Source organism: Budorcas taxicolor, chromosome 18, assembly GCF_023091745.1.
Source record: "Budorcas taxicolor isolate Tak-1 chromosome 18, Takin1.1, whole genome shotgun sequence".
NCBI classification, from domain to species: Eukaryota; Metazoa; Chordata; class Mammalia; order Artiodactyla; family Bovidae; genus Budorcas; species Budorcas taxicolor.
This window is the reverse complement of record NC_068927.1, coordinates 59,111,766-59,136,069: the sequence shown is the minus strand read 5'-3', so window position 1 is coordinate 59,136,069 and position 24,304 is coordinate 59,111,766. Positions and strand designations below refer to the sequence as shown.

Genomic DNA, 24,304 nt, shown 5'->3' with positions numbered 1-24,304 from the left:
CTCTGTCCACGGGATTTCCCAGGCAAGAGTACTGGAGTGGGTTGCCATTTCCTTCTCCAGGGGATCTTACCAACCCAGGGATCAAACCTGCGTCTTCTGCATTGGCAGGCAGATTCTTTGCCACTGAGCCACCTGGGAAGCCCAGATAGAGTTCAGCCAGGTGTTAAGGTACTTATTCAAATTGCAAAGTTCCTTTGTAATTCTATGTATTGGCCAAAGGCAATTAGAAATTGAATATTTTTTTAAAGATGCAGTTTACAGTTACATGAAATGTGAAATGAATTGAAATGTATGTAAGTCCTGTATATTGAGCACCTTAAAATATTGCTTAAAGAAATGAAAGAAGACCTAAATAAATGGATCTATGTACCATGATTCATGGATTGGAAGACTCAATATTGTTAGGAGATCAGATGGATAAATTCAATGCAATCTCAAATTCTGAGTGAGAGCTCTGGTAGAACTCGATGAGCTGGATTCTAAAATGTACATGGAATACATTGCATCGTAGGTCATTAGAGCTGGGAAGGAGCTTAACACGATTTTACACAATCCTCTCATTCGTAGGTGCCCTCAGTATTACAAAGTCCCAGGCCCTAGAGAGGGGACCACAGATACTTCGAAGAGGAATGCTTTATGTGTTCTTCATACCAAGCATAGTTTCCTGAGGATTAAATTCTATTTTCACTCTTTGCATTGTATTTAAGAGGATCAGTTCATGGAGAAAGGAGTACAGTTGGCTTGGGGAGAAGGGAATAGAGAAGGATCTTGGAAAATGGCAGAGGGGATAAAAAGACTCTGTATCTAAGGAAAGGATTGTGCATTATAAACTCAAGAGAAGACAAAGCAACGTGTTTCAGAAAAATAAAGAAAGCAAGCAATGACAATCAACCCATTTAATGGGCCTCCTCTCCAGTGCCTGTCCTACTTTCCCACTGCTTCCTCCACACCCACCAGCTACACAAGAGGAACGTTCTTCCCCGTATTCAGGAGCAAGACTCTCGCCCAATAGATTCTGATGGTTCCCAGTGGTGGGTGGTTCCCAGCCTGACAGTCCTAATTCTATGTCTCCTGAGCACCAAAGCCCACCAGCAGAGGGGTTTGCATGAGCAAAGCCAGAGAGGCAGGGCAGAGCCTGTCATGTACCGGAACAGTGAGAGGAAGTAACTCTGGGGAAAGGCAGAAGGGCTGTGTGGCAACTAGTCACAGAGGCATGGGGGCAACTGTGGTAACCCGACAACCCCAACCCACAAAAACAATCACAGCCGCCTCCAAGGGCTCACCATATTAGACACTCTGCTGGGTTAAGCGCACTATCCCACTTACTTCTCATGACCTCCCTCCCACCCTGAGGCTCCTGGCCACACCCCTCCTGCCAACTCCTAGTTTTCCAGGTTCCTGATGCCCCGCCCAGCTCCCTGCTGGAGGGTGAGGAGAAAGTCTTGGTGTGTCAAGTTCACCTTGCTCTCTCCTCTCAGGAGCAAGCAGCGTACATCCCTGTGCTTTTGGAGGAACGAAGGACAGGACAAATGAAGGAAATCTGTCTCCCCATATTTACAGGAAACATTACTAGAACTTAAGGATTCAGAAAGTTTGAAACAAGATGTCAGAAGATACATGGTGCAAGTACTAAGCATGAAAAGCTGATGTCGTTATCCTAACATAAGATGGAGAAGGATTTTTGCTGTTGTCGTTGGTTCGTTTGTTTTGTTTTAGCCATGCTGTGCAGCTTGCAGGGATCTTAGTTTCCCAACCAGGGATTGAACCCTAGTCCTGGGCAATGATAGTCCTAACCACTGGACCACCAAGGAATTCCTTGGGTGAGTTTTTGATGCCAAAGGCATTAAGAAGGAGCACTTCATAAAGAGCAAAGGTTTAATTCACTCTCCCCCTCAAATATAAAATTTTAAACATGTATGCATCTACAAATGGAGCCTCAAAATCCATAAAACAAATATTCACAGAATTACAATTCTACTTCACAGGGAGTTCCAAATGCTGGGACACTTACTGGCTCTCCACTGGACGGTGCCTCAAGGGTGTGTGACACTGAGGGAGGATACGCAGTTGACCTCCTCGCCCCCACCTCCCATGTCCTTAGGTCCCACCCTGGCTGGACCGATCTTCACAAACACCTACAAGCTGTGACTCGGGGTTTGGCCAGAAGGGACTCTCTGTCGCTTATCCCCAAGGGGAAGGGCAGTGACAGGGAGGCGGGAGGCGGGGCTCTGGCCCAACACGGGGTGTGAATCTGTGCAAGTCTCTCACTTTCCTTGGCCCAGCGTCCCCAGGAGTGGACGTGAGGTGGTGGGTGGGTGGCGGATCCCTCAGGGCTCTTCCGCTGCCAGCGTTCTCTGGTGTGAAGTTCCTCCTCTGACAGAGGTTCCTTCTGACCTCACCCTCGTCTTCCTGCTGGTGCCTCCTCTAGATCTTGCAACTTCCATTTCCTGTGAAATGAACCTTAAGAAAGAGGCTTGCCCTGAGGGAGTCTGCCACCGCCCACTACAGACATGCTGCTACTGCCGCTGCTGGTGGCCCTGCTCTGGCGGAGGGAGGGAGCCGAGGGCCAGATGGGGCCTGAGGAGAACTACAAGCTGCAGGTGCCGGAGCTGGTGACGGTGGAGGAGGGCCTGTGTGTCCTCGTGCCCTGCTCCTTCTCCTACCCCTGGGATGTCTGGGCCATTTTTACCTCAACTCTGGGCTACTGGTTTCGGGAAGGGGCGGCGACATCCAAGGATGCTCCTGTGGCCACAAACAACCCAGACAGAGAAGTGCAGGAGGAGACCCAGGGACGATTCCATCTCCTCGGGGACACCCAGGCCTACAACTGCTCCTTGGAGATCAGAGACACCAAGAGGAGGGACAATGGTTCATACTTTTTTCGGATGGAACGAGGAAGTGTGAAGAACAATTTTATGTCTAACCAGCTCTCTTTGCATGTGACAGGTAAGGTGGGCTGTGGAGGGAGGTCCAGGAGAGGTCACAGGGAGGGTCCCAGGGCAGGGCTGGGATGGGAGCTCCTCCTGGGATGGCATCTGGGGTAAAGTGGCAGCCCAGGGGGAGAGACTGGACCGAAGTCTGAGGCTTCTCTGGGGCCACACCCCAAACCCTCCTCCTGATCCCCTGTCTGCCCCCTCCTCTCATCAGCCCTCACCCACACACCTGACATCCTCATTTCGGGGACCTTGGTGTCTGGCCGCCCCGGGAACCTGACCTGCTCTGTGCCCTGGGCCTGTGAGCGGGGCACGCCCCCCATCTTCTCCTGGAAGGGGGCCACCGTCTCTTCCCATGTTCTCACGACAAGTCTCTCATCGGTGCTCACCCTGACTCCACGACCCCAGGACCACGGCACCAAGCTCACCTGTCAGGTGACCTTGCCTGGAGCTGAAGTGACCACAGCGAGGGTCGTCCGCCTCAACGTGTCCTGTGAGAGCTGGGCCAGGACACCCGGGTCTCTGATGGGGTCGGAGGGCAGAGGGGAAGGGGGCACCAGGGCCTCAGACACCGGGTTCTGGAATCCAGGCTGGGAGGGGATAGGAGGATGCCCACCCCCCCACCCTTTCCCCGTTTCTGTAGCTCCTGGGGACACTGGGCCCAGGTCCACCAAGGCCTCGCCAGTGACGTGGATCTGCCATGTCTCTCTGTCCCAGACCCTCCACAGAACTTGACTGTGACTGTCTTCCAAGGAAACAACACAGGTAGGAAGGAGGTCCCCTCCTGGGCTGTCGGGAGCGAGGCTGCTTCCGGCTCAGGGCTGGGCTGGTCTCTGCTGGTCCCTGCCTCACTCTGGACCCACCCCAGTGACCAGAGCCTCCTAGTGGGTGAACCCAGTGGTCCCTGCCCCTCCTCTGCCCCAGTGGCCACTATGCCCAGCTGTCCCCACCTCCCCTCACTCCCCTGGGACTTGTCCACTTCCTCCTCTGCTCCCCAAGAGCAGGGCGACATCCACAGGGCAGAGCCCACCCCTCAAAGCGTCTCACCACCCACGACCTGACTCCTCCAGCTCTGCTCTTTATTTTCTCCCAATAGTTTTACATTTAAAAACATTTTTTGTTTGAATAGTTTTACATTTAAAATTTTATTTTTCGCTGCACTGGGTCTTCGTTGCTGCACAGGCTTTTCTCTAGGTGTGTCAAGCAGGGGCTACTCTCTGCTTTTGGTGTAGGGGTTCTCACTGCGGTGGCTTCTCTTGTTGCAGAGCACGGATTCTAGGTGTGCAGGCTGCAGTAGTTGCAGTGCGTGGGCTCAGTAATTGCAGCTCCTGGGCTCTAGAGCACAGACTCAGTAGTTGTAGCACACGGGCTTAGTTGCCCTGCAGCATGTGGGATCCTCCTGGACCAGGTATCAAACTTATGTTTCCTGCATTGGCAGGTGGATTCTTTACTACTGGACCACCAGGGAAGTGCTCTCCCAATAGTTTGTAATTTACATCTATTTTGACAGGTTATGTGTTGTTGTTCAGTCACTCAGTCATGTCCAACTCTTTGCAACCCCATGAACTGCAGCAGGCCGGGCTTCCCTGTCCTTCACTATCTCCTGGAGTTTTTGCAAACTCATGTCTCTTGAGTCAATGATGCCATCCAAACATCTCATCCTCTGTCGCCCCCTTCTCCTCCTGCCTTCAGTCATTCCCAGGTCTTTTCCATTGAGTCAGCTCTTTGCATCAGGTGGCAAAAGTATTGGAGCTTCAGCTTCAGCATCAGTCCTCCCAATGAATACTCAGTGTTGGTTTCCTTTAGGATTGACTGGTTTGATCTCCTTGCAGTCTACAGGATTCTCAAGAGTCTTCTCTAGCACCACAGTTTGAAAGCATCAGTTCTTCAGTGCTCAGCCTTCTTTATGGTCCAACTCTCACATCTGTACATGACTAGTGGAGACACCATAGCTTTGACTATACGGACCTTTGTCAGCAAAGTGATGTCTCTGCTTTTTAATATGCTGTCTAGGCTTGTCATATGTATTTCACAGGATCAAAAATTCAAAATGTTCAGCAGAGTCTGTCCTCAGATGCCCAGTCCCCTTGTGGGAAGTTACCTGTGTCCATGAGCTGCTCTGAGCCTTGGTTTGCTTGCCTAAAGCATCTTAGGCATCCCTTGATAGCAGTAGTTCAGACATCCCTATTCTTCTTCAGGACTGTGGAGTACTCCAGTGCATGGATGAATTCTGAGTCCTTGTGCATCTATCAGTGGGAAATTGTGGTGTTACTAACTGAAACACTGCACGAGTAATCTTGTAACTATTGTAATATGCTTTTATATTCTTTCCATTATGCTTTATCATGGGATATTGAATATAGTGGGCTTCTCTGGTGGCTCAGATGGTAAAGAGTCCACCTGCAATGTGGAAGACCTGGGTTCGATCCCTGGGTTAGGAAGATGCCCTGGAGAAGGGACTGCCAATCCACTCCAGTATTCTTGCCTAGAGAATCTCCATGGACAGAGGAACCTGGCGGACTACAGTCCATGGGGTCGCAAAGAGTCAAATATGACTGAGCAACTGAGCACACATACACAGTGATTTTCACAGTGCTTAGACGGATAGGCTACCCATTCCAGTATTCTTGGGCGTCCCTGGTGGCTCAGATGGTAAGGAATCTGCCTGGCTCAGATGGTAAGGAATCTGCCTGTGGCTCAATGGTAAGGAATCATTGACCTGGGTTCAATCCCTGGATTGGGAAGACCCCTGGAGGAGAGTATGGCAACCCACTCCGGTATTCTTGCCTGGAGAATCCCATGGACAGAGGAACCTGGTTGGCTAATCCATAGAGTCACAAAGAGCTGGACACGACTGAAGTGACTTAGCATGTATGCATACCCGCAGCTACATTTATCAATCACATTTGCTTCTCCCACTTTGAGTTTAAAAAAACAAATGCCACTGTTTGTCCTCTGGCCCCATTTCTGAAGGCCCCCCCACACCCACCCCAACCCCTTCCCTCCAGACTTGCAAGTCTGTGTGCTTTTTCCCGATATGCACAGGCCTTGGTCATCTCTGCAAGCTCTGTTCCTCCTTCCCTTAATGCCCTTCCAACCCTTCATCATCATCTTGCCGTCCCTGCTTTCCTTTTTACACTTGACTGCAGATGTTGCCTTCTCCAGGATGCCCTCCTGGACCTGACAGTAGCATTCACATTACCATACACAGGGGCTCTTGCCACCCAGAGTCACTGCCACCATAAGTAATATGTGGTGTTGTGAGCCCCTGTTCCTGGGCCCGAGTTCCTCACCAGGCTGTTTCTAAGAGTGAGCATCCTTGTTTAGTTGCTATCACTAAGTCATGTCTTAACTCTTTTGTGACCCCATGGACTTTAGCCCACCAGGCTCCACTGTTCATGGGATTCTCCAGGAAAGAATACTTGAGTGGGTTGCCATTTCCTCCTCCAGGAGATCTTCCCGACCCAAGGACTGAACCCGAATCTCCTGTACTGGCAGGCGGGTTCTTTACCACTGAGCCACCAGGGAAGCCTGAGCCTCCTTGGAGACAGCTTGTTAAATCAGTAAATTGGTGTCAAGTGAAACCATGAATAAGGGACAAGCGTTTTCAGGGTCCATGTGGGTTCTAAACGAAGGGCATGTGGAATTAACAGCAGGGCTGACAGCTGGACACTTAGGGGTGTCCTGTGTAGGCCAAGAGCCTCCCTGTTTGCTTCGTGGGCCCTGGATCCACCAGGCAGAGCCCACAGCAGTGCTGAGGGACCACGCTCACTCTCTCTCTCTGGATCCCTCTCACAGAGTCTGCGATTCTCCCAGTCAGTGTCTGTGGGCCGCTCCCTCTCAGCCCTCTTCCAAGTGTATCTTCCTCTTCCTCCCAGTCTCTGGGTCTCTCTGACCCTCGGTCTCCTTTCCTCTAGCATCCAAAGCCCAGGAAAACGGATCCTCTCTTTCAGTCTCGGAGGGCCAGTCCCTGCGCCTGGTCTGCGTCGTCGACAGCAACCCCCCCGCCAGGATCAGCTGGGCCCGGGGGAGCCTGACCCTCCGCGCCTCACCGCCCAGCCGCCCGGAGGTGCTGGAGCTGCCGCGGGTGCTCATGGGAGACGAAGGGGAGTTCACCTGCCGCGCTCAGCACGCCCTGGGCTCCCAGCACGTCTCCCTGAGGCTCTCGCTGCACAGTGAGTGTCCGGGCGCGGCCCGCGGAGGCCCAGCCCCGCCCGCAGGCCCTGAGTGCCCCGACGACAACTGCTGGGCGGGCAGGTGGCGGGGTGGGGGGAGGCGGGCACGTGGGGTCCTCCATCCGGTGAGTGAGGGGAGCCTGGAAGGCCAGGGACCGCAGTCCACCTGGGAGCGGGAGGACGAGGCTGAGGACCAGCGGGTGATGTGGCCTCGTCCGCTCTCCCGCAGGGCGGTCAGCGCGGCCGGCAGAGGCGGTCCTGGTAGCCATCTGGGAAGCGGCTGTCAAGACTCTGCTCCTCCTCCTCTGTCTCCTGGGCCTCCTGTGAGCACTGCCCCGGGAGAGGAGGCTGAGGGGAGGGCAGGAGGCTGAAGGGAAGGAGGGTGGGCAGGGCCACCTGAGGATTCCGCTTGGGGACCGGCTTCACCGCACCCCCCAACCCCCACCCCCAGCCCACGGTCAGGGAAGGAGGTCCCTGCTGTGCTCCAGGAGGTCTGTGGGGCCAACCGCCCTGTCCCACCCCTCCTGTCCCTGAGCCACGGCTGGGGGGTGGGTGAGTCCAATCCCGGTTGAATCCCAATCTGAGAAGACTCAAGAGCCTGGTCTGCCCTGCAGAGTGAGGCGCTGCACAAGGAAGTCAGCCAGGTCGGCAGGGGGCGTGTCAGAGGCAAAGGAAACCCCGTCTTTAACCCCTCAGGTGAGTGATGGGGCATCTCACCACCAACATCCCAGTGCACACCTCCGCTGGGATGGCTCCTGGGATTGCTACACTCGGGGCGGCCAAAACTCAGCTGCTATTTTCTTCCTCAAACCCGTTGCTCTACTGGGTATATTGTCCCGTTGATGAGAGCCCCCATCTGAAGGCCAGAAGGGGATGGGGCGCAAGGGGGGTGAGGGGGGTGGGGTGAGGGGCAAGGCGGGGGAGGGTGCTAGGCGAAATTGCCCGCCTTTAATCCCCGCCCCCTTCTACGGATCCAACAAATCACTAAAGGCTCCCCGACCTTCCTCCTAAGCACAGCTCATCTTGAAGCCCGTCTCCTCCCGGTCCTGACCCTGGTCCTTCCAGCAGCCTCATCTCTTCCCTGAGTCACTGAACCCAGGCATCTCCTGCTTCCTCTCGCTGGGAAACACGGCCCTCGGGTCAGAGGACTCGCCAGAGACGCTTCCCGTCCACTTCCCGCACAGTCGGAGCAGCTCTGTTTCCTCCCCACGCAGGGGACGGAGGGGCCCACACTGCAGGCTGGATTCGAAGTCCTGGCGGGCTCTCCCCTGCTGACTCTCCACCCAGAGTTACTGTTTGGGATGATGAAAGCATTCTGGAAACAATGGTGATGGTTGCACTAACATGGTGATGAACTTACTGCCACTCAGGTGTAACATGTTGTTTAGTTGCTGAATCATGTCCATTTTCTTCAATGCCATGGAATGTAGCCCTCCAGGCTGCTCTGTCCATGGGTTTTCCCCAGGCAAGAATACTGCAGTGGGTTGCCATGTCCTTCTCCAGAGGATCTTCTCCACCTAGAAATTGAACCTTAGTCTCCTGCTTGGCAGGCAGATTCTTTACTACTGAGCTACCTGGGAAGCCCTAAAGTGTACCATGCTGCTGCTAAGTCACTTCAGTCGTGTCCGACTCTGTGCACCCCATAGACGGCAGCCCACCAGGCTCCCCCATCCCTGGGATTCTCCAGGCAAGAACACTGGAGTGGGTTGCCATTTCCTTTTCCAATGCATGAAAGTCGTATCCGACTCTTAGCGACCCTACCAGGGTCCTTAGCAGCCTACCAGGCTCCTCCGTCCACAGGATTTTCCAGGCAAGAGTACTAGGGTGGGGTGCCATTGCCTTCTCTGAAAGTGTACCATATACAATGTTAAAAATGATTTTTATTTTATGAGTATTTTACTGAAATAAAGCAAAGGGAATGAGGAGCACTTCCGTCTTCATGGTGCTGTCATTATGTGGACAAAAAGTTTTTAAAATATATTATGAATAAAATTTGACTTCCCTCGTGGCTCAGATGGTAAAGCATCTCTCTACAATGCAGGAGACCCAGGTTCGATCCCTGGGTTGGGAAGATCCCCTGGAGAAGGAGATGGCAATCCATTCCAGGACTATTGCCTGGAAAATCCCATGAACAGAGGAGCCTGGTAGGCTACAGTCCATGGGGTAGCAAAGAGTCAGACACAACTGAGCGATTTCACTCACACATGAATAAAATTAGAGCACATCAGCTAATCACACATGTTTGGAGGAAAATCACACAAGGAAAAGTGCAGGATCTGAATGGCTATTTAGCTCAGAATCAGCCAGAGAGGATCCAGGGCAGCAAAAAAGAGAAGTGACAAGACTGCTGGGTACCCCAGGCAGAAGGTGATGCTGCGATGGACCAAGGAGGTCGTGTAGACAGGGAGAGTATATTTGGATCTGTTGTGAAAGTCAAGCTAATTTCTTTTTTATTTTACCATGCTTATTTATTTATTTGCCTGGCCAGATCTTAGTTGCAGCATGTGGGATCTTCAGTGACAGCATGTGACTCTTGGTTACAGCCCGTGGGATCTAGTTCCCTGACTACGGTATTGAACCCAGGCCTCCTGCCTAGGGAGCAGGGAGTCTTAGCCCCTGGACTACCAGGGAAGTACCTGAAATTTTTTAGTGGAGGTAAATTTTTTAGTGGTGGTAAGTGAGGGAAAAAGAGGAGCGAAGATGATGTTGAAATGTTTCTCCTGAACAACTGGGCAGGTGGAATTGTGTTACGTGGAGGGCTTCAGGGGCTTCTCTGATAGCTCAGTTGGTAAAAAGTCCACCTGCAATACAGAAGACCCTGGCTCGATTCCTGGGTCGGGAAGATCTGCTGGAGAAGGGATAGGCTACCCATTCCAGTATTCTTGGACTTCCCTTGTGGCTCAGCTGGTAAAGAATCCGCCTGCAATGCGGGAGACCTGGGTTCAATCCCTGGGTTGGGAAGATCTGGAGAAGGGAAAGGCTACCCACCCCAGTATTCTGGCCTGGAGAATTCCATGGACTGTATAAGACTTCAGAGAGTAGAGATTCGAAATGCAATGTTTTTTTCTGAGAAGCCCCTTGATATCCACCTGTGATGCCAGGGAGTGAGCTGGACAGGAATGTCTGGAGATCAGGAAAGGGGTCCAAGACAGAGACCTTCAAATGTATAGTTAGGGTAAGATGATCACAGATGAGATAAAAGGAAAAGGGGGTGGGGGTTGGTGGAATGATAAGGGAACAGTACTTCCTCAAAAATTAAAAATGGAATGAACATCTGACTCATTAATTTCACTTCTGATATCCATCAAAGAGAACTGGGATCAGGGACTGTCAGAGACATCTGCACACAGGTCTCAGAGATACTGGCATGTTCACAAAAACTAAGTGATGTAAGTGACCCAAGTGCCCGTCAACAGTTAAACAGACAGACAAAATCATGGAATGTTAGCCTGAAAAGTGAAGGAATTTCTGATACCTGCTAGCACACGGATGAACTAAGGAAATTATGTAAGTTGGATAACCATATATGATTCCCCTTACACGAGGTACCTAATGTAATCAAATTCCTAGAGATAGAAAATAAAACTGTGGTCGCCAGGAGATATGAGGGAAAAGGAATCGGGATTTGGTATTTAGAGTTTCGACATTTTCACCTTCAAAACAGTTATCTTTCTTTATCATTGGATTAAAAAATAAAACCATCAGTTCAATTCAATTGCTCAGTCATTTGAGCTCTTCACAATCCCATGGACTACAGCACACCAGGCTTCCCTGTCTATCACCAAGTCCCGGAGCTTGCTCAGACTCATGTCCACTGAGTCAGTGATGCCATCCAACCACCTCATCCTCTGTCGTCCCCTTCTCCTCCTGCCCTCAATTTTTCCCAGCATCAGGGTCTCTTCCTGTGAGTCAGTTCTTTGCATCAGGTGGCCAAAGTATTGCAGCTTCAGCTTCAGCATCAGTCCTTCCAATGAATATTCAGGACTGATTTCTTTACGATTGACTGGATTGATCTCCTTGAAGTCCAAGGGACTCTCTAAAGCTCAACACGTTTTCTCTAACACCACAGTTCAAAAGCATGAATTCTTTGGTGCTCAGAGTTCTTTATGGTCCAACTCTCACATCCATACATGACTACTGGAAAAACCATAGCTTTGACTAGATGGACCTTTGTCAGCAAAGTAATATTTCTGCTATTTAATATGCTGTCTAGGTTGGCCATAGCTTTTCTTCCAAGGGTCAAGTGTCTTTTAATTTCATGGCTGCAGTCACCATCTGAGTTAATTTTGGAGCCCAAGAAAATAAGGTCTCTCACTGTTTCCATTGTTTCCCCACCTATTTGCTGAGAAGTGATGGGACCAGATGCCAAGATCTCAGTTTCTTGAATGTTGAGTTTTAAGTCAGCTTTTTCACTCTCCTCTTTCACTTTCATCACAATCTCATTAGTTCCTCTTCGATTTCTGCCATAAGGGTAGTGTCATCTGCATATCTGAGGTTATTGATATTTTTCCCAGCAGTCTTGATTCCAGCTCGTGCTTCATCCAGCCTGGCATTTCGTTCAAATGGTGTGTAGAAGGTAAATAAGCAGGGTGACAATATACAGCCTTGATGTACTCTTTTCCCAATTCGGAACCAGTCCCTTTTTCCATTTCAGGTCCTAACTGTTGCTTCTTGACCTGCATACAGATTTCTCACGCGGCAGGTACTCAAAAAAAAAAACTTCCCAAAATGCTGCTGGGACACACAGCAATATCACCTGTGACACGCCTCAGAGCAGTGCTGTGTGGGGGAAGGAAGTGAGGGCCCCGGGTGGGGGGCATCTCTCGGGTGGGGACCAGGTGAGGCTTGTCCCTTCTGGCCTCCAGGTCACCACCCAGAGACGCTCACTGCTGGGGGGATGTGTGAATGGGTGGCTGGCTTCTGCCTTCACTCCACCCAGGAGCCCCTTCTTGTCTTCTGCTCCAGATGCTCCCACAGATGGTAAAGAGCCCTGCATCTCGCAGGAATGACGACCCGAGGGTCTCCGTGAGGCTGTGACTCTCCAGGTCAAGAGAGGAGTTGAGCAGCGCCCTGGTGTAGACAGTGGAGCTCGGATGGGAGAACCTTAGGAGGGCGCCTGAGTCCCAGCCCTCGGTGTCCTCACAGGTCTGAGTTCTGGTGCTGGAAGGAGGAGCCCCAGATGGGGGTCAGGACGGGGGTCCCCTGCTTGTCTGCTCCTCTCTGGGCAGGTCTCCGGGGTCTCTGGGCCCAGGGGTGTCCTGTCCGCTGTGTGTGGATGGGGAGGAGCTCCAGCTCTGAAGTTCCTCTTCTGTGAACAGAGTCTCTTGCTCCTCCCCAGCTTCCCTCGGGTCTCCCCGCAGCCCTACCTCCCTCTCCCTTCCCTTCTCTTTTCACACACAGGACGCCCAGACACCCTCCGGCTCAGACACGCTGCCGCTGCTGCTGCCGCCGCAGCTATGGGCGGGTGAGTGGACGGCGGGGAGGGGGTCGGCGGGGCAGGGGCTCGGCTGATCCTCGATTCCCCGCAGGGTCCCTGGCTTATAATTCGAGATACTGGCTGGACGTGCAGCCGTCCGTGTCAGTGCAGGAGGGCTTGTGTGTCCGCGTCCCCTGCTCTGTCTCCTATCCTGGGGCAGGCTGGAAAGACTCCGACGCAGCTCACGGCTACTGGTTCCGAGAAGGGGTGAATACCGATGGAGATCTGGCGGCAGTGGCCACAAACAACCCAGGGCGTGCAGTGCTCAGCGAGACCCAGGGCCGATTCCTCCTCCTTGGAGATCCCCAGACCAAAGACTGCTCCCTGGACATCAGAGACGCCCGGAGGAGGGACACAGGAGTATACTTCTTTAGGGTGGAGAGAGGGCCTACCGTGAGATATAGTTATAAATGGCATCCGCTCTCGATCCGTGTGACGGGTAAGGATGGAGTCAAGGGGAGGACATACATACAGGGGTCCTGAGGGTCCCCAGGGCAGGGTGGGAGAGGCACCCTGTCTTCTCATCCTGGGGTGGACCCAGGGGTATAGAATGCTGGGGAACAGACTGTTCTGAGGGGCACACAGGGGTCCCACCTCCAGTCCTGGGTCTGCGTCTCCCCCTCTCCAGCTCTGACAGACACACCTGACATCCATGTCCAGGGGACCCTAGCATCCGGCCGCCCCACCAACTTCACCTGTGTGGTCCCATGGGCCTGTGAGATGGGGACGCCACCCACCTTCTCCTGGACCGGGGTCACCCTGACCTCCCTGCACCCCAAGAGTCCCCACTCCTCAGTGCTCACCCTTACCCCGAGGCCCCATGACTACGGCACCAACCTCGCCTGTCAAGTGACCTTTCCAGGAACTGGCCTGAGCACACGGAGGACCATGAGGCTCAATGTGTCCTGTGACTAGGGGCCCAAGAGCCTGGGTCCTGGAGGATGTGGGGGAAGGAGGTGAAAGGTCCTGGGGTGGGATACTTGGGGACTCTTCATGGAGACAAGCTGTGGTGAAGACACGGAGACTTCTGCCTCACCCCTTACTCCTGACCCCCCATCATAATGCAGCAGGATTTTTATTCCTTTCTCTTCCAGATGCCCTGCAGAACCTGGATATTCGGGTCTTCTGGGAAAACAGCACAGGTGTGAGATCCCTGGGCAGCATGGAGGTCAGATGGGGGGATGCTGTGAAGACTGAACAGAATCAGGCCCCTCATCACTCATCCCCTCTTGGCTCCTACGTCTCCCCTCCCCAGTCCCCCACTCTGTCCCCTGGCAGGCCTCTCTCTGGGGCCACTGTGGACTCCTAGGTGACTATTCACTGTCATCTCCCCTTGTTCCCTCTCTTCCCACCTCTCCTCACCACTCACTTTGCCATGCCATCCTTTCCCTGATTCTCTGTCAGATTCCTGACTATGCCATCTCCACCTCCCAGGAGTCTGAGTTCCCAAGCTTGGTACCAGGCTCCTGGTCTTCCCTGGAGCTCTGATGGTAAAGAATCCACCTGCAATGCAGGAGACCCAGGTTTGATCCCTAGGTTGGAAAGAACCCCTGGAGGTTGAAATGACAAGCCACTCCAGTCTCTGCCTGGAGACTTCCATGGACAGAGGAACCCGGCGAGCTACAGTCCAAGGGGCCGCAGAGTCGGATATGACTGGATGACTAACACTAACTAACAGTAGGTTCCTGCACTTTTCTGCAGAATGCAAGCTTAAACTGATCCACCCTGGGGTTTCCAGTCCTACCTCTGCCCTGAAGACCCTCACAAATCTCTGTCCTCAGTGTCTTCCACTTCCTCTTAATAGGCACCCTCCAAATGGAGTAACAGAGCCTACATCGTGGAAGTCCCTTTAGACTCTATGTCTCACCCAGTCCTCCCCAGGACTTTGCAAATTTGACTTCCTGAAAATGCTTCGTGTCCTTCCCTCTGCCACCCCCACAACAGCAGCCCCAGCTCTGGCCTCCATTCTCTGTCACCTTGACGTGGTCCAACCTCCCCTCTGCCCTGTCACTCTCTAGTCTTGCCTTGTCCAGCCTGCAATAACTCAGGCACCACTGGGAGGTCCACATGCCCAGAAAAGACCCTCCTGCCCTGCGTGGCTCCCTGGGTCCTGATCACTTAGTATGCAGGGCTCCAGGTTGTCGAACCAGGCGTATCATCGCCCGGTATACAGTCACAGATCAAGGCTCACCTCCTGGGATGTTCTCTCCCAGGTTTAGCTGTAGCTGGCTCTCCTCAAACATGGATCCCCTGTCCTGGGATCATGGAATTGCCTCTCCTTCCCCCGCCCCTGATTTCCCGGGGTTTCACCCCTACTTGCCCTTGCCTGTGATGAAATCTCAGAGCCACCGTCCTATATCTGGGGGGACAGAGAGGGGAGAAGGGCCTCTCACCCCTGCCCTTCCTGCTCTCTCTGTGTCCCCACTCCCTGAGATCCTGGGCAATGCCACCTCCCTGCAAGTCCGAGTCCGGGAGGGCCAGTCCCTGCGCCTTGTCTGCGTCATTGACAGCAATCCCCCGGCCAGGATAAGCTGGGCCCGGGGGAGCCTGAACCTGAACCTCACCACCTCACAGCCCACCCACCCGGAGGTGCTGGAGCTGCTGGGGGCACTCTTTGGCCAAGATGAAGGGGAGTTCACCTGCCGCGCTCAGCACACCCTGGGCTCCCAGCATGTCACCCTGAGGGTCTCGCTGCACAGTGAGTGTCCGGGGGCTGCCCGCGGAGGCCCACACCCGCCAGCAGGCCCTGAGTGCCCCCGACAACAACTGCTGGGCGGGCAGGTGGCGGGGTGGAGGGAGGCGGGCACGTGGGGTCCTCCATCCGGTGAGTGAGGGGAGCCTGGAAGGCCAGGGACCGCAGTCCACCTGGGAGCGGGAGGACGAGGCTGAGGACCAGTGGGTGATGTGGCCTCGTCCGCTCTCCCGCAGGGCGGTCAGCGCGGCCGGCAGAGGCGGTCCTGGTAGCCATCTGGGAAGCGGCTGTCAAGACTCTGCTCCTCCTCCTCTGTCTCCTGGGCCTCCTGTGAGCACTGCCCCGGGAGAGGAGGCTGAGGGGAGGGCAGGAGGCTGAAGGGAAGGAGGGTGGGCAGGGGCACCTGAGGATTCCACCTGGGGACCGGCTTCACTGCACCGCGCCCCCCCCCCCCCCCCCCCCCGCCAGCCCACGGTCAGGGAAGGAGGTCCCTGCTGTGCTCCAGGAGGTCTGTGGGGCCAACCGCCCTGTCCCATCCCTCCTGTCCCTGAACCACGGCTGGGGAGGTGGGTGAGTCCAATCCCGGTTGAATCCCAATCTGAAAAGACTCAAGAGCCTGGTCTGCCCTGCAGAGTGAGGCGCTGCACAAGGAAGTCAGCCAGGCCGGCAGGGGGCGTGTCAGAGGCAAAGGAAACCCCGTCTTTAACCCCTCAGGTGAGTGATGGGGCATCTCACCACCAACATCCCAGTGCACACCTCCGCTGGGATGGCTCCTGGGATTGCTACACTCGGGGCGGCCAAAACTCAGCTGCTATTTTCTTCCTCAAACCCGTTGCTCTACTGGGTATATTGTCCCGTTGATGAGAGCCCCCATCTGAAGGCCAGAAGGGGATGGGGCGCAAGGGGGGTGAGGGGGTGGGGTGAGGGGCAAGGCGGGGGAGGGTGCTAGGCGAAATTGCCCGCCTTTAATCCCCACCCCCTTCTACGGATCCAACAAATCACTAAAGGCTCCGCGACCTTCCTCCTAAGCACAGCTCATCTTGAAGCCCGTCTCCTCCCTGTCCTGACCCTGGTCCTTCCAGCAGCCTCGTCTCTTCCCTGAGTCACTGAACCCAGGCATCTCCTGCTTCCTTTCGCTGGGAAACACGGCCCTCGGGTCAGAGGACTCGCCAGAGACGCTTCCCGTCCACTTCCCGCACAGTCGGAGCAGCTCTGTTTCCTCCCCACGCAGGGGACGGAGGGGCCCACACCACGGGCTGGATTCGAAGTCCTGGCGGGCTCTCCCCTGCTGACTCTCCACCCAGAGTTTCTGTTTGGGATGATGAAAGCATTCTGGAAACAATGGTGATGGTTGCACTAACATGGTGATGTACTTATTGCCACTCAGGTGTAACATGTTGTTGTTTAGTTGCTGAGTCATGTCCATTTTCTTCAATGCCATGGACTGTAGCCTGCCAGGCTCCTCTGTCCATGCAGGCTCCTCTGTCCACTGCAGTGGGTTGCCATCCCCAAGAGGGATCTTCCTGACCCAGAGACCCAACCCAAGTCTCCTGCTTGGCAGGCAGATTCTTTACCACTGAGCCACCTGGGATTCCCCAAAGTGTCCCCTATGCAGTCTTAAAAATAATTTTTATTCTATGAATATTTTATAGAAATAAAGGGAATGAGGAGCACTTCTGTCATCATGGTGCTGTCATTATGTGGACCTGAATTTAAAAAAATATATTAAAAATAAAATTAGACCACATCAGCTGCTGACATGTTGAGAGGAAAATCACACAAGGAAAGGAGCAGAATCCCAATGGCTGTTACAACAGAATCAGCCCTAAAGTGTTAGCCTCTCAGTCATGTCCAGCTGTTTGTGACCCCATGGACTGTAGCCCGCCACACTCCTCTGTCCATAAGGAATCACCAGGCAAGAATACTGGAGGGGGTTGCCGCTCCCTTCTCCAGGGGATCTTCCCCAACCAGGGAGTGAACCCAGGTCTCCTGCATTGCAGGTGGATTTTTTACTTTCAGAACCACCAGGAGACCCCAGAAAGATCCAGGGCAGCAAGAAAGAGTTGTGGCAAGAGTGCTGGGCACCCCAGGCAGGAAGTGATGCTGCGATGGCCCAGGGAGGTCATGTAGACAGGGAGCGTATATTTGGATTTATTGCGAAGGTCAAGCTAGTGGAATTTCTTTTCTTTTTAAAAAGTTTTACTTGTTTATTTGCCCGGCCAGGTCTTAGTTGCAGCATGTGGGATCTTCAGGGACGGTGTGTGACTCTTAGTTGTAGCCCATGGGATCTAGCTCCCTGACTGGGGTATCAAACCCTGGCTGCTAGTCTAAGGAGCAAGGAGTTTAGCCACTAGACCACCAGGGAAGTACCTGAAATTTTTTAGTGGAGGTGGTAAGTGAGGGAAAATGAGGAGCTAAGATGATATTGGAACAAAGACGTTGTTCAAATGTTTCTTCTGAACAACTGGGCAGATGGAGTTGTGTCACGTGGAGGGCTTCAGAGTAGGACTTTGAAATGCCATGTTTTTCCTGTGAAGCCCTTAGATATGCAACTGTGATGCCAGGGAGAGAGCCAGACAGGAATGTCTGGAGATCAGGAGAGGGGTCCAAGATAAACACCTTCAAACGTATAGTTAGTGTAAGTTGATCACAGCCGCGGTTAAGTCAGGGGGCAGCAGGTCGGTGAGATGGGAAGATAATGGTACTTCCTCAGAAATTAAATATATTATTAGCATGATCCAGCCATTCTGCCTCTGATTATCTCCAAGGAGAATTGAGAGGATGGACTCTTGGAGACATTAGCACACTTGTGTTTCTCGTAGTGTGTTCACGACAGCCAGACAATGGAAGCAATCCAAGCACCCCTCAGCCGATGAACGGATCAACAACCATGGAAAATTATTCAGCCTGGAAAAGGAAGGAGTTTCTATTCATTTCTGCCTGTGCTGAGTCTTTGTTGCTGCACGAGGGCTTTCTCTGGTTGCAGCCAGCTAGGGTTACAGTCTGGTTGTGGCGTGTGGATTTGTCATTGTGGTGGCTTTTGTCCTTGTGCAGCCCGGTTTCCAGGGCAGGCAGGCAGGTAATTGTGTGGCACAGGCTTAGGTGCTCTCCAGCATGTAGGATGCTTCCTGACCGAGGCTCAAACCCGTGTCCCCTGCATCGTCAGGCGGATTCTAAACCACTGAGCCACCAGGGAAATCGAGGAGGGAATCTGTGACACATGCCACCACATGGATGAACTCTAGGGATATTATGGCACCTTCGATAACCCAGTCACAGAAAGCCAAATAGTATATGATTCCACATCTATGAGGTATCAAAGGTGTCAATTTCCTAAAGACTGAAAATTAGAACTGGGGTGGCCAGGAGATGGGAAAAAGAGAAATAAGGATTTGTTGTTGAGAGTTTCAAGTTTCTCTATTGGAAAAGAGTTAGTTTTTTATTGGAGTGAGAGAAATCATATTCACTTAAAAAAAGACCCAGAATGCTGCCAGGACACATGGCCGTCTCACCAGCAAAAGCTGGTAAGACCCAGCAGTGCTGTGTGGGGGGAAGAAGTGAGGGCCCCGGGCGGGGGGCATCTGGCCAGCCGGGACCAGGTGAGTTGTATCCCTTCTGGTCTCTAGGTCACCACCCAGAGACATTCACTGCTGGGGGGATGTGTGAATGGGTGGCTGGCTGCTGCCTTCACTCCACCCAGGAGCCCCTTCTTGTCTTCTGCTCCAGATGCTCCCAAGGACCGTAAAGAGCACACATCTCGCAGGAATGACCACCCGAGGGTCTCCGTGAGGCTGTGACTCTCCAGGTCAAGAGTGGAGTTGAGCAGCTCCCCGGTGTAGACAGTGGAGCTCGGATGGGAGAACCTTAGGAGGGCGCCTGAGTCCCAGCCCTCGGTGTCTTTACAGGTCCAAGCTCTGGTGCTGGAGGGACAAGCCCCAGATGGGGGTCAGGACAGGGGTCCCCTGCTTGTCTGCTCCTCTCTGGGCAGGGCTCCGGGGTCTCTGGGCCCAGGGGTGTCCTGTCCGCTGTGTGTGGAGGGGGAGGAACTCCGGCTCTGAAGTTCCTCTTCTGTGAACAGTCTCTTGCTCCTCCACAGCTCCCCTCGGGTCTCCCCGCAGCCCTACCTCCCTCTCCCTTCCCTTCTGTCTTCACATACAGGACGCCCAGACACCCTCCGGCTCAGACATGCTGCCACTGCTGCTGCCGCCGCTGCTATGGGCGGGTGAGTGGACAGCGGGGCAGGGGTCGGCAGGGCGGGGGCTCGGCTGATCCTTGATTTCCCGCAGGGTCCCTGGCTCAGGATCCAAATTACTGGCTGAAAGCACCGCGGTCCGTGTCGGTGCAGGAGGGCCTGTGTGTCCACGTGCCCTGCTCTGTCTCCTATCCCCAGTAAGGCTGGAACAACTCTGACCCAGAGTTCCAAAAACCGGCTACTGGTTCCAAAAACCAGCCCGTGACTACGGAGATCTGGCAGTGGCCACAAACAACCCAGAGCATGCGGTGCTCAGTGAGGCCCAGGGCCAATTCCTCCTCCTTGGAGACCCCCAGACCAAGGACTGCTCCCTGGACATCAGAGACGCCCAGAGGAGGGACACAGAAGTATACTTCTTTAGGTTGGAGAGAGGGCCTACCGTGAGATATAATTATAAATGGCATCCGCTCTCCGTCCGTGTGACGGGTAAGGATGGAGTCAAGGGGAGGACACACGTACAGGGGTCTTGAGGGTACCCAGGGCAGATTGAGAGGGGAACCCTGTCTTCTCATCCTGGGAGGGACCCAGGGGTACAGGATGCTGGGGAACAGACTGCTCTGAGGGGCACACAGGGATCCCACCTCCAGTCCTGGGTCTGCGTCTCCCCCTCTCCAGCTCTGACAGACACACCTGACATCCACGTCCAGGGGACCCTAGCATCTGGCCGCCCCACCAACCTCACCTGTGCGGTGCGATGGGCCTATGAGAGGGGGACATCCCACACCTTCTCCTGGACTGAGGTCGCCCTTACCTCCCCACACCCCAAGTCCCCACTCCTCGGTGCTCACCCTCACCCCGAGGCCCCAGGACCACGGCACCAACCTCACGTGTCATGTGTCCTTCCCCGGAGCTGGTGTGAGCACAGAGGCGACCATGAGGCTCAATGTGTCCTGTGAGTGGGGAGTCAAGAACCTGAGTCCTGGAGGATGCGGAGGAAAGAGATGAAGGGTCCTGGGTGGGACACTCGGGGACTCTTCTTGGAGACAAGCTGGGGTGAAGACACGGAGACTTCTGCCTCATCCCTTACTCCTGACGCCCCCATCACAATGCAGCAGGATTTTTATTCCTTTCTCTTCCAGATGCCCCGCAAAAACCTGGATATTTGGGTCTTCTGAGAAAACAGCACAGGTGTGAGATCCCTGGGCAGCATGGAGGTCAGATGGGGGGATGCTGTGAAGACTGAACAGAATCAGGCCCCTCATCACTCATCCCCTCTTGGCTCCTACGTCTCCCCTCCCCAGTCCCCCACTCTGTCCCCTGGCAGGCCTCTCTATGAGGCCACTGTGGACTCCTAGGTGACTATTCACTGTCATCTCCCCTTGTTCTCTCTCTTCCCACCTCTCCTCACCGCTCACTTTGCCATGCCATCCTTTCCCTGATTCTCTGACTGTGCCATCTCCACCTCCCAGGAGGAGACTGAGTTCCCAAGCTGGTTACCAGGCGGCTGGTCTTCCCTCGTGGCTCAGATGGTAAAGAATCCACCTGCAATGCAGGAGACCCAGGTTCGATCTGGAGAAGGGAGTGGCTACCCACTCCAGTATTCTCACCTGGAGACTTCCATGGACAGAGGAGCCTGGCAGGCTACAGTCCATGGAGTTTCAAAGAGTCAGAGATGACTGGGTGACTAACGCTAACTAACACCAGGTTCCTGCCCATTTGTGCAGGAGGGCAAGGTCAAGTTCATTCACCCTGGAGTTTTCTAGCCTCCACACTGAAGACCCTCACAAATCTCTGTCCTGAGTGTCCTCCACGTCCCCTTGGTCGGGACCCTCCGGCCTGAGTAATCAGAGCCTACATCTCAGAAATTCCTTTAGACTATGTCTCACCCAACCCTCCCCAAGACTTAGTTTGCAAGCTTGTCTTCTGAAAATGCCTCATGTCTCCCCCTTCCCCGCCTCCATGACCACAGCCTCGCAGCTCAGGCCTGCATTCTCTCTCTCATCTGCACTTGGAGCAGCCTCCCCTCTGGCCTGTCAGCCTCTAGCCGTGCCTTGTCCAGCCTGCCATAATTGGGGCCACAAAGCGCTGTCTGCAGGCCCAGAGCTGACCCTCCTCCTTCCCTCCGTGTCTCCCTTCTCCTTCATCACCTGTGTGCAAGCCTGTATGTGGCCAGACCCACACGTGTCCATGTCCAGCACATGGTCACACATCAGAGGCCACCTCCTTGGATATTATCTCCCAGGTTGAGATAACATCTTCTAACATCCATCCCCCTGTCCTGGGTTCACCGAGTTGCCTCTCCTCCCCTCGCCCCTGACCTCCGGGGGGGGGGGGGGGCAGGGGCCTTCACCCCTACTTGCCCTTGCCTGTGATGAAATCTCAGGGCCACTGTCCTATATCTGGGAGGACAGAGAGGGGAGAAGGGCCTCTCAGCCCTGCACTTCCTGCTATCTCTGTCTTCCCAGTCCCCAAGATCCTGGGCAATGCCACCTCCCTGAGAGTCTGGGAGGGCCAGTCCCTGCGCCTGGTCTGTGTTATCGACAGCAACCCCCCACCAATGTCAGCTGGTCCCGGGGGAGCCTGACCCTGAGCCCCTCCCAGCCTTTGGATCCTGGGGTCCTAGAGCTGCCCCAGGTGGTCTTAGGGGATGGAGGAGAGGTCACCTGCAGAGCTCAGCACCCGAGCGGCTCCAGCCATGTGTACTGAGTTGTACTGAGTGAGTAGAAGCAAGGATGCCCCAGTTCTCTATTTTTTGGCTGCACTGGGTTTTCACTGCTGCGTAAGATCTTTCTCTGGTTGCTTTGCTCGGGCTTCTTATTGCGGTGGGTTCTCTAGTTGCGGAGCCCAGGCTCTCTGCGCGTGGGCTCAGTAGTTGTGGCACACGGGCTTAGTTGCTTTGCAGCAAGTGTGATCTTCCCGGACCAGGGATGGAATGGATGTCCCCTGCATTGGCAGGTGGATTCTTAACCACTGAACCACTAGGGACATCCGGATGCTCTCTTTCAGAGCTGGGGCCGTAAGCAGGGCTAAGGTGTGAACTCACACCTCACTTCTACCTTCTTCCTCTCTTCCTCCTGTAGGTGTCTCCTCTTTCTGCCCCCAAGACTTTGGGGGAGAATCAGGGCTCCTGGCCCCTGGTCCTCACCCTGCTTAGGGGTGCCCTGATGGGAGCTGGTTTCCTTCTTACCTGTGGCCTCAGCTGGATCTACTACACCAGGTGAGAAGCACTTTCAAGGTGTCCCTGGATTTGGGGGAGGGGGAAAGGGACACCTCCTGTGGCCTTCTGTCTTGTCCTTTCCAGAGCAAACCCTCCATGAAACTGACTCGAACACATCCGGTAAAGAAACCGACAAGCTGACCTCTTATTTCTGATCTGTTTCCCTTACAGGTTCAGAAGGTCACGGGGGAGTGGGGCTAGGAGGTGTGAGTAAGCCTGGTCCTTCCTGGGGGTGCTCCAGAGGCCTGTGGACAAGGAAGTGCTAGAGGACCTGGCCCCAAGCCCTACCCAGGAATAACACCTCATCACATCTGGTCTCCAGGTGTCTTGCTGATAGTTCTACAGGAATGGTTGGGAAGGCAAGGAAGAAATAGATGTTCTTATTACAAAATTGAACTATGCCTCATGTAACAGGTTTTCTTCTGTGTGCTCACCTTGGAGTGGTTTTGATATGCCCATAACACGACCCATAAAAACATAATGTGTGAAAGTGTTCGTTGCTCAGTCACGTCCGATTCTTTACAATTGAATGGGCTGTAGCCCGCCAGGCTCCTCTGTCCATGGGATTTCCCAGGCAAGAATACTGGAGTGGGTAGCCATTCCCTCCTCCAGGGGATCTTCCCAATCCAAAGATCGAACCTGGGTCTCCTGCATTGGCAGGTGGGTTCTTTACCAGCTGAACCACCAGTGAAGCCCCCTTGTTCCTGTTTTCTGATTTTTGGCCATGAGGCAAGTGAGATCTCAGCTTACTGACCAGGGATCCAACCCCCACCCCCTGCACAAGAAGGTGAACTCTTAACCACTAGCCCATGAAGGAAGTCCCAAAGGAGATTTTTTTTTAATTAGAAAAATTAACTATTTTATGTTTAGGCATATATGAATCATTTCAGTTGCTCTTCATTATTTTATTGTAAAAACAACCTCCCCTAAGGGGGCTTCCCAGGTGGCTCAGTGGTAAAGAATCCACCTGCCAATGCAGGAGACACAGGAGACGTGGGTTCAATTCCTGGGTCAGGCAGGTCCCCTGGAGAAGGGAATAGCACCCCACTGCAGTATTTTTGCCTGGAGAATCCCATAGGTCGCAAAGAGTTGGACATGTTCGAGCCACTAACACTTTCACACAAGGAAGAGTAAACATAAGAGGCTTTTCCTGTGGAGAGACCATGGAAAATGGGCCCACTGTGGCCAACAGGGACCCCAAATAAACTGGAGCCAGGCAGGCACGACAGACATAGGGTTCAGCCACGTACACTGTGTTCTTAGGAAAACCACAAACAAAAACGGTAAGAACTTCTGATTGTGCTAAGACTTTTACCAGAAAAACCACTCAGGACATGCTCTGATGACAGCCACCATCGGAAACTACAGGTCAGCCAGCAAGGACTTGTGGTCGGTCTGCCAGGGCCAGCCAGTCTCTTTTTGCAAGTCCTATTGCTTCTATGGTTTGTGATTTTCAATGTCCCTCACCCCTTCACCTCCAAGGAACATACTTTGGGTTACAGCCAAAGGCTTCTTATCCTTGGCATGCAAACCTTGTGAACAATAAAGCTGCCCTTTCGCTTTAAGGTAACTCTGCTTCGTTTCTCAGAGTTACTTGTAATTTAAGACGAGAGTATAGT

General features: G+C 53.7%; 3 protein-coding genes across 3 annotated transcripts in view; all 3 read left to right on the top strand.

The window, feature by feature from the left end:
- Positions 1–11,783, top strand: part of LOC128064019 (sialic acid-binding Ig-like lectin 10) — a 94,724-nt gene extending 82,941 nt beyond the window's left edge. Inside the window, 7 exon segments of the mRNA XM_052656839.1 lie at positions 2,509–2,946; positions 3,148–3,426; positions 3,651–3,698; positions 6,851–7,108; positions 7,338–7,431; positions 7,723–7,804; positions 11,763–11,783. Coding sequence (XP_052512799.1) covers positions 2,509–2,946; positions 3,148–3,426; positions 3,651–3,698; positions 6,851–7,108; positions 7,338–7,431; positions 7,723–7,804; positions 11,763–11,783 — 1,220 coding nt within the window.
- Positions 11,784–12,113: 330 nt separating this feature from the next.
- Positions 12,114–15,610, top strand: LOC128064018 (sialic acid-binding Ig-like lectin 13). The gene is made up of 8 exons (XM_052656838.1): positions 12,114–12,133; positions 12,254–12,293; positions 12,509–12,572; positions 12,637–13,023; positions 13,213–13,491; positions 13,679–13,752; positions 15,018–15,282; positions 15,513–15,610. Exons 1-8 carry the CDS (start codon positions 12,114–12,116, stop codon positions 15,608–15,610), a joined length of 1,227 nt encoding a protein of 408 aa, XP_052512798.1.
- Positions 15,611–19,434: 3,824 nt separating this feature from the next.
- Positions 19,435–22,174, top strand: LOC128064017 (sialic acid-binding Ig-like lectin 13). Its single transcript, XM_052656837.1, is given in 7 exon segments — positions 19,435–19,498; positions 19,563–19,647; positions 19,689–19,954; positions 20,144–20,297; positions 20,299–20,420; positions 21,934–22,020; positions 22,023–22,174. Coding segments are annotated over 7 exon segments (903 nt in total). The 5' UTR covers positions 19,435–19,461.
- The last annotated feature ends 2,130 nt before the right edge of the window (positions 22,175–24,304 follow it).

What these genes read in the sequence shown, in the direction of transcription:
- LOC128064018 (XM_052656838.1), top strand. Translation starts at nt 12,114, where the DNA reads ATGACGACCCGAGGGTCTCC. An exon ending in AGGAGGAGCCCCAGATGGGG is followed by an intron (nt 12,294 to 12,508) that starts GTCAGGACGGGG and finishes TTTCACACACAG; the next exon opens with GACGCCCAGACACCCTCCGG. An exon ending in GCCGCCGCAGCTATGGGCGG is followed by an intron (nt 12,573 to 12,636) that starts GTGAGTGGACGG and finishes GATTCCCCGCAG; the next exon opens with GGTCCCTGGCTTATAATTCG.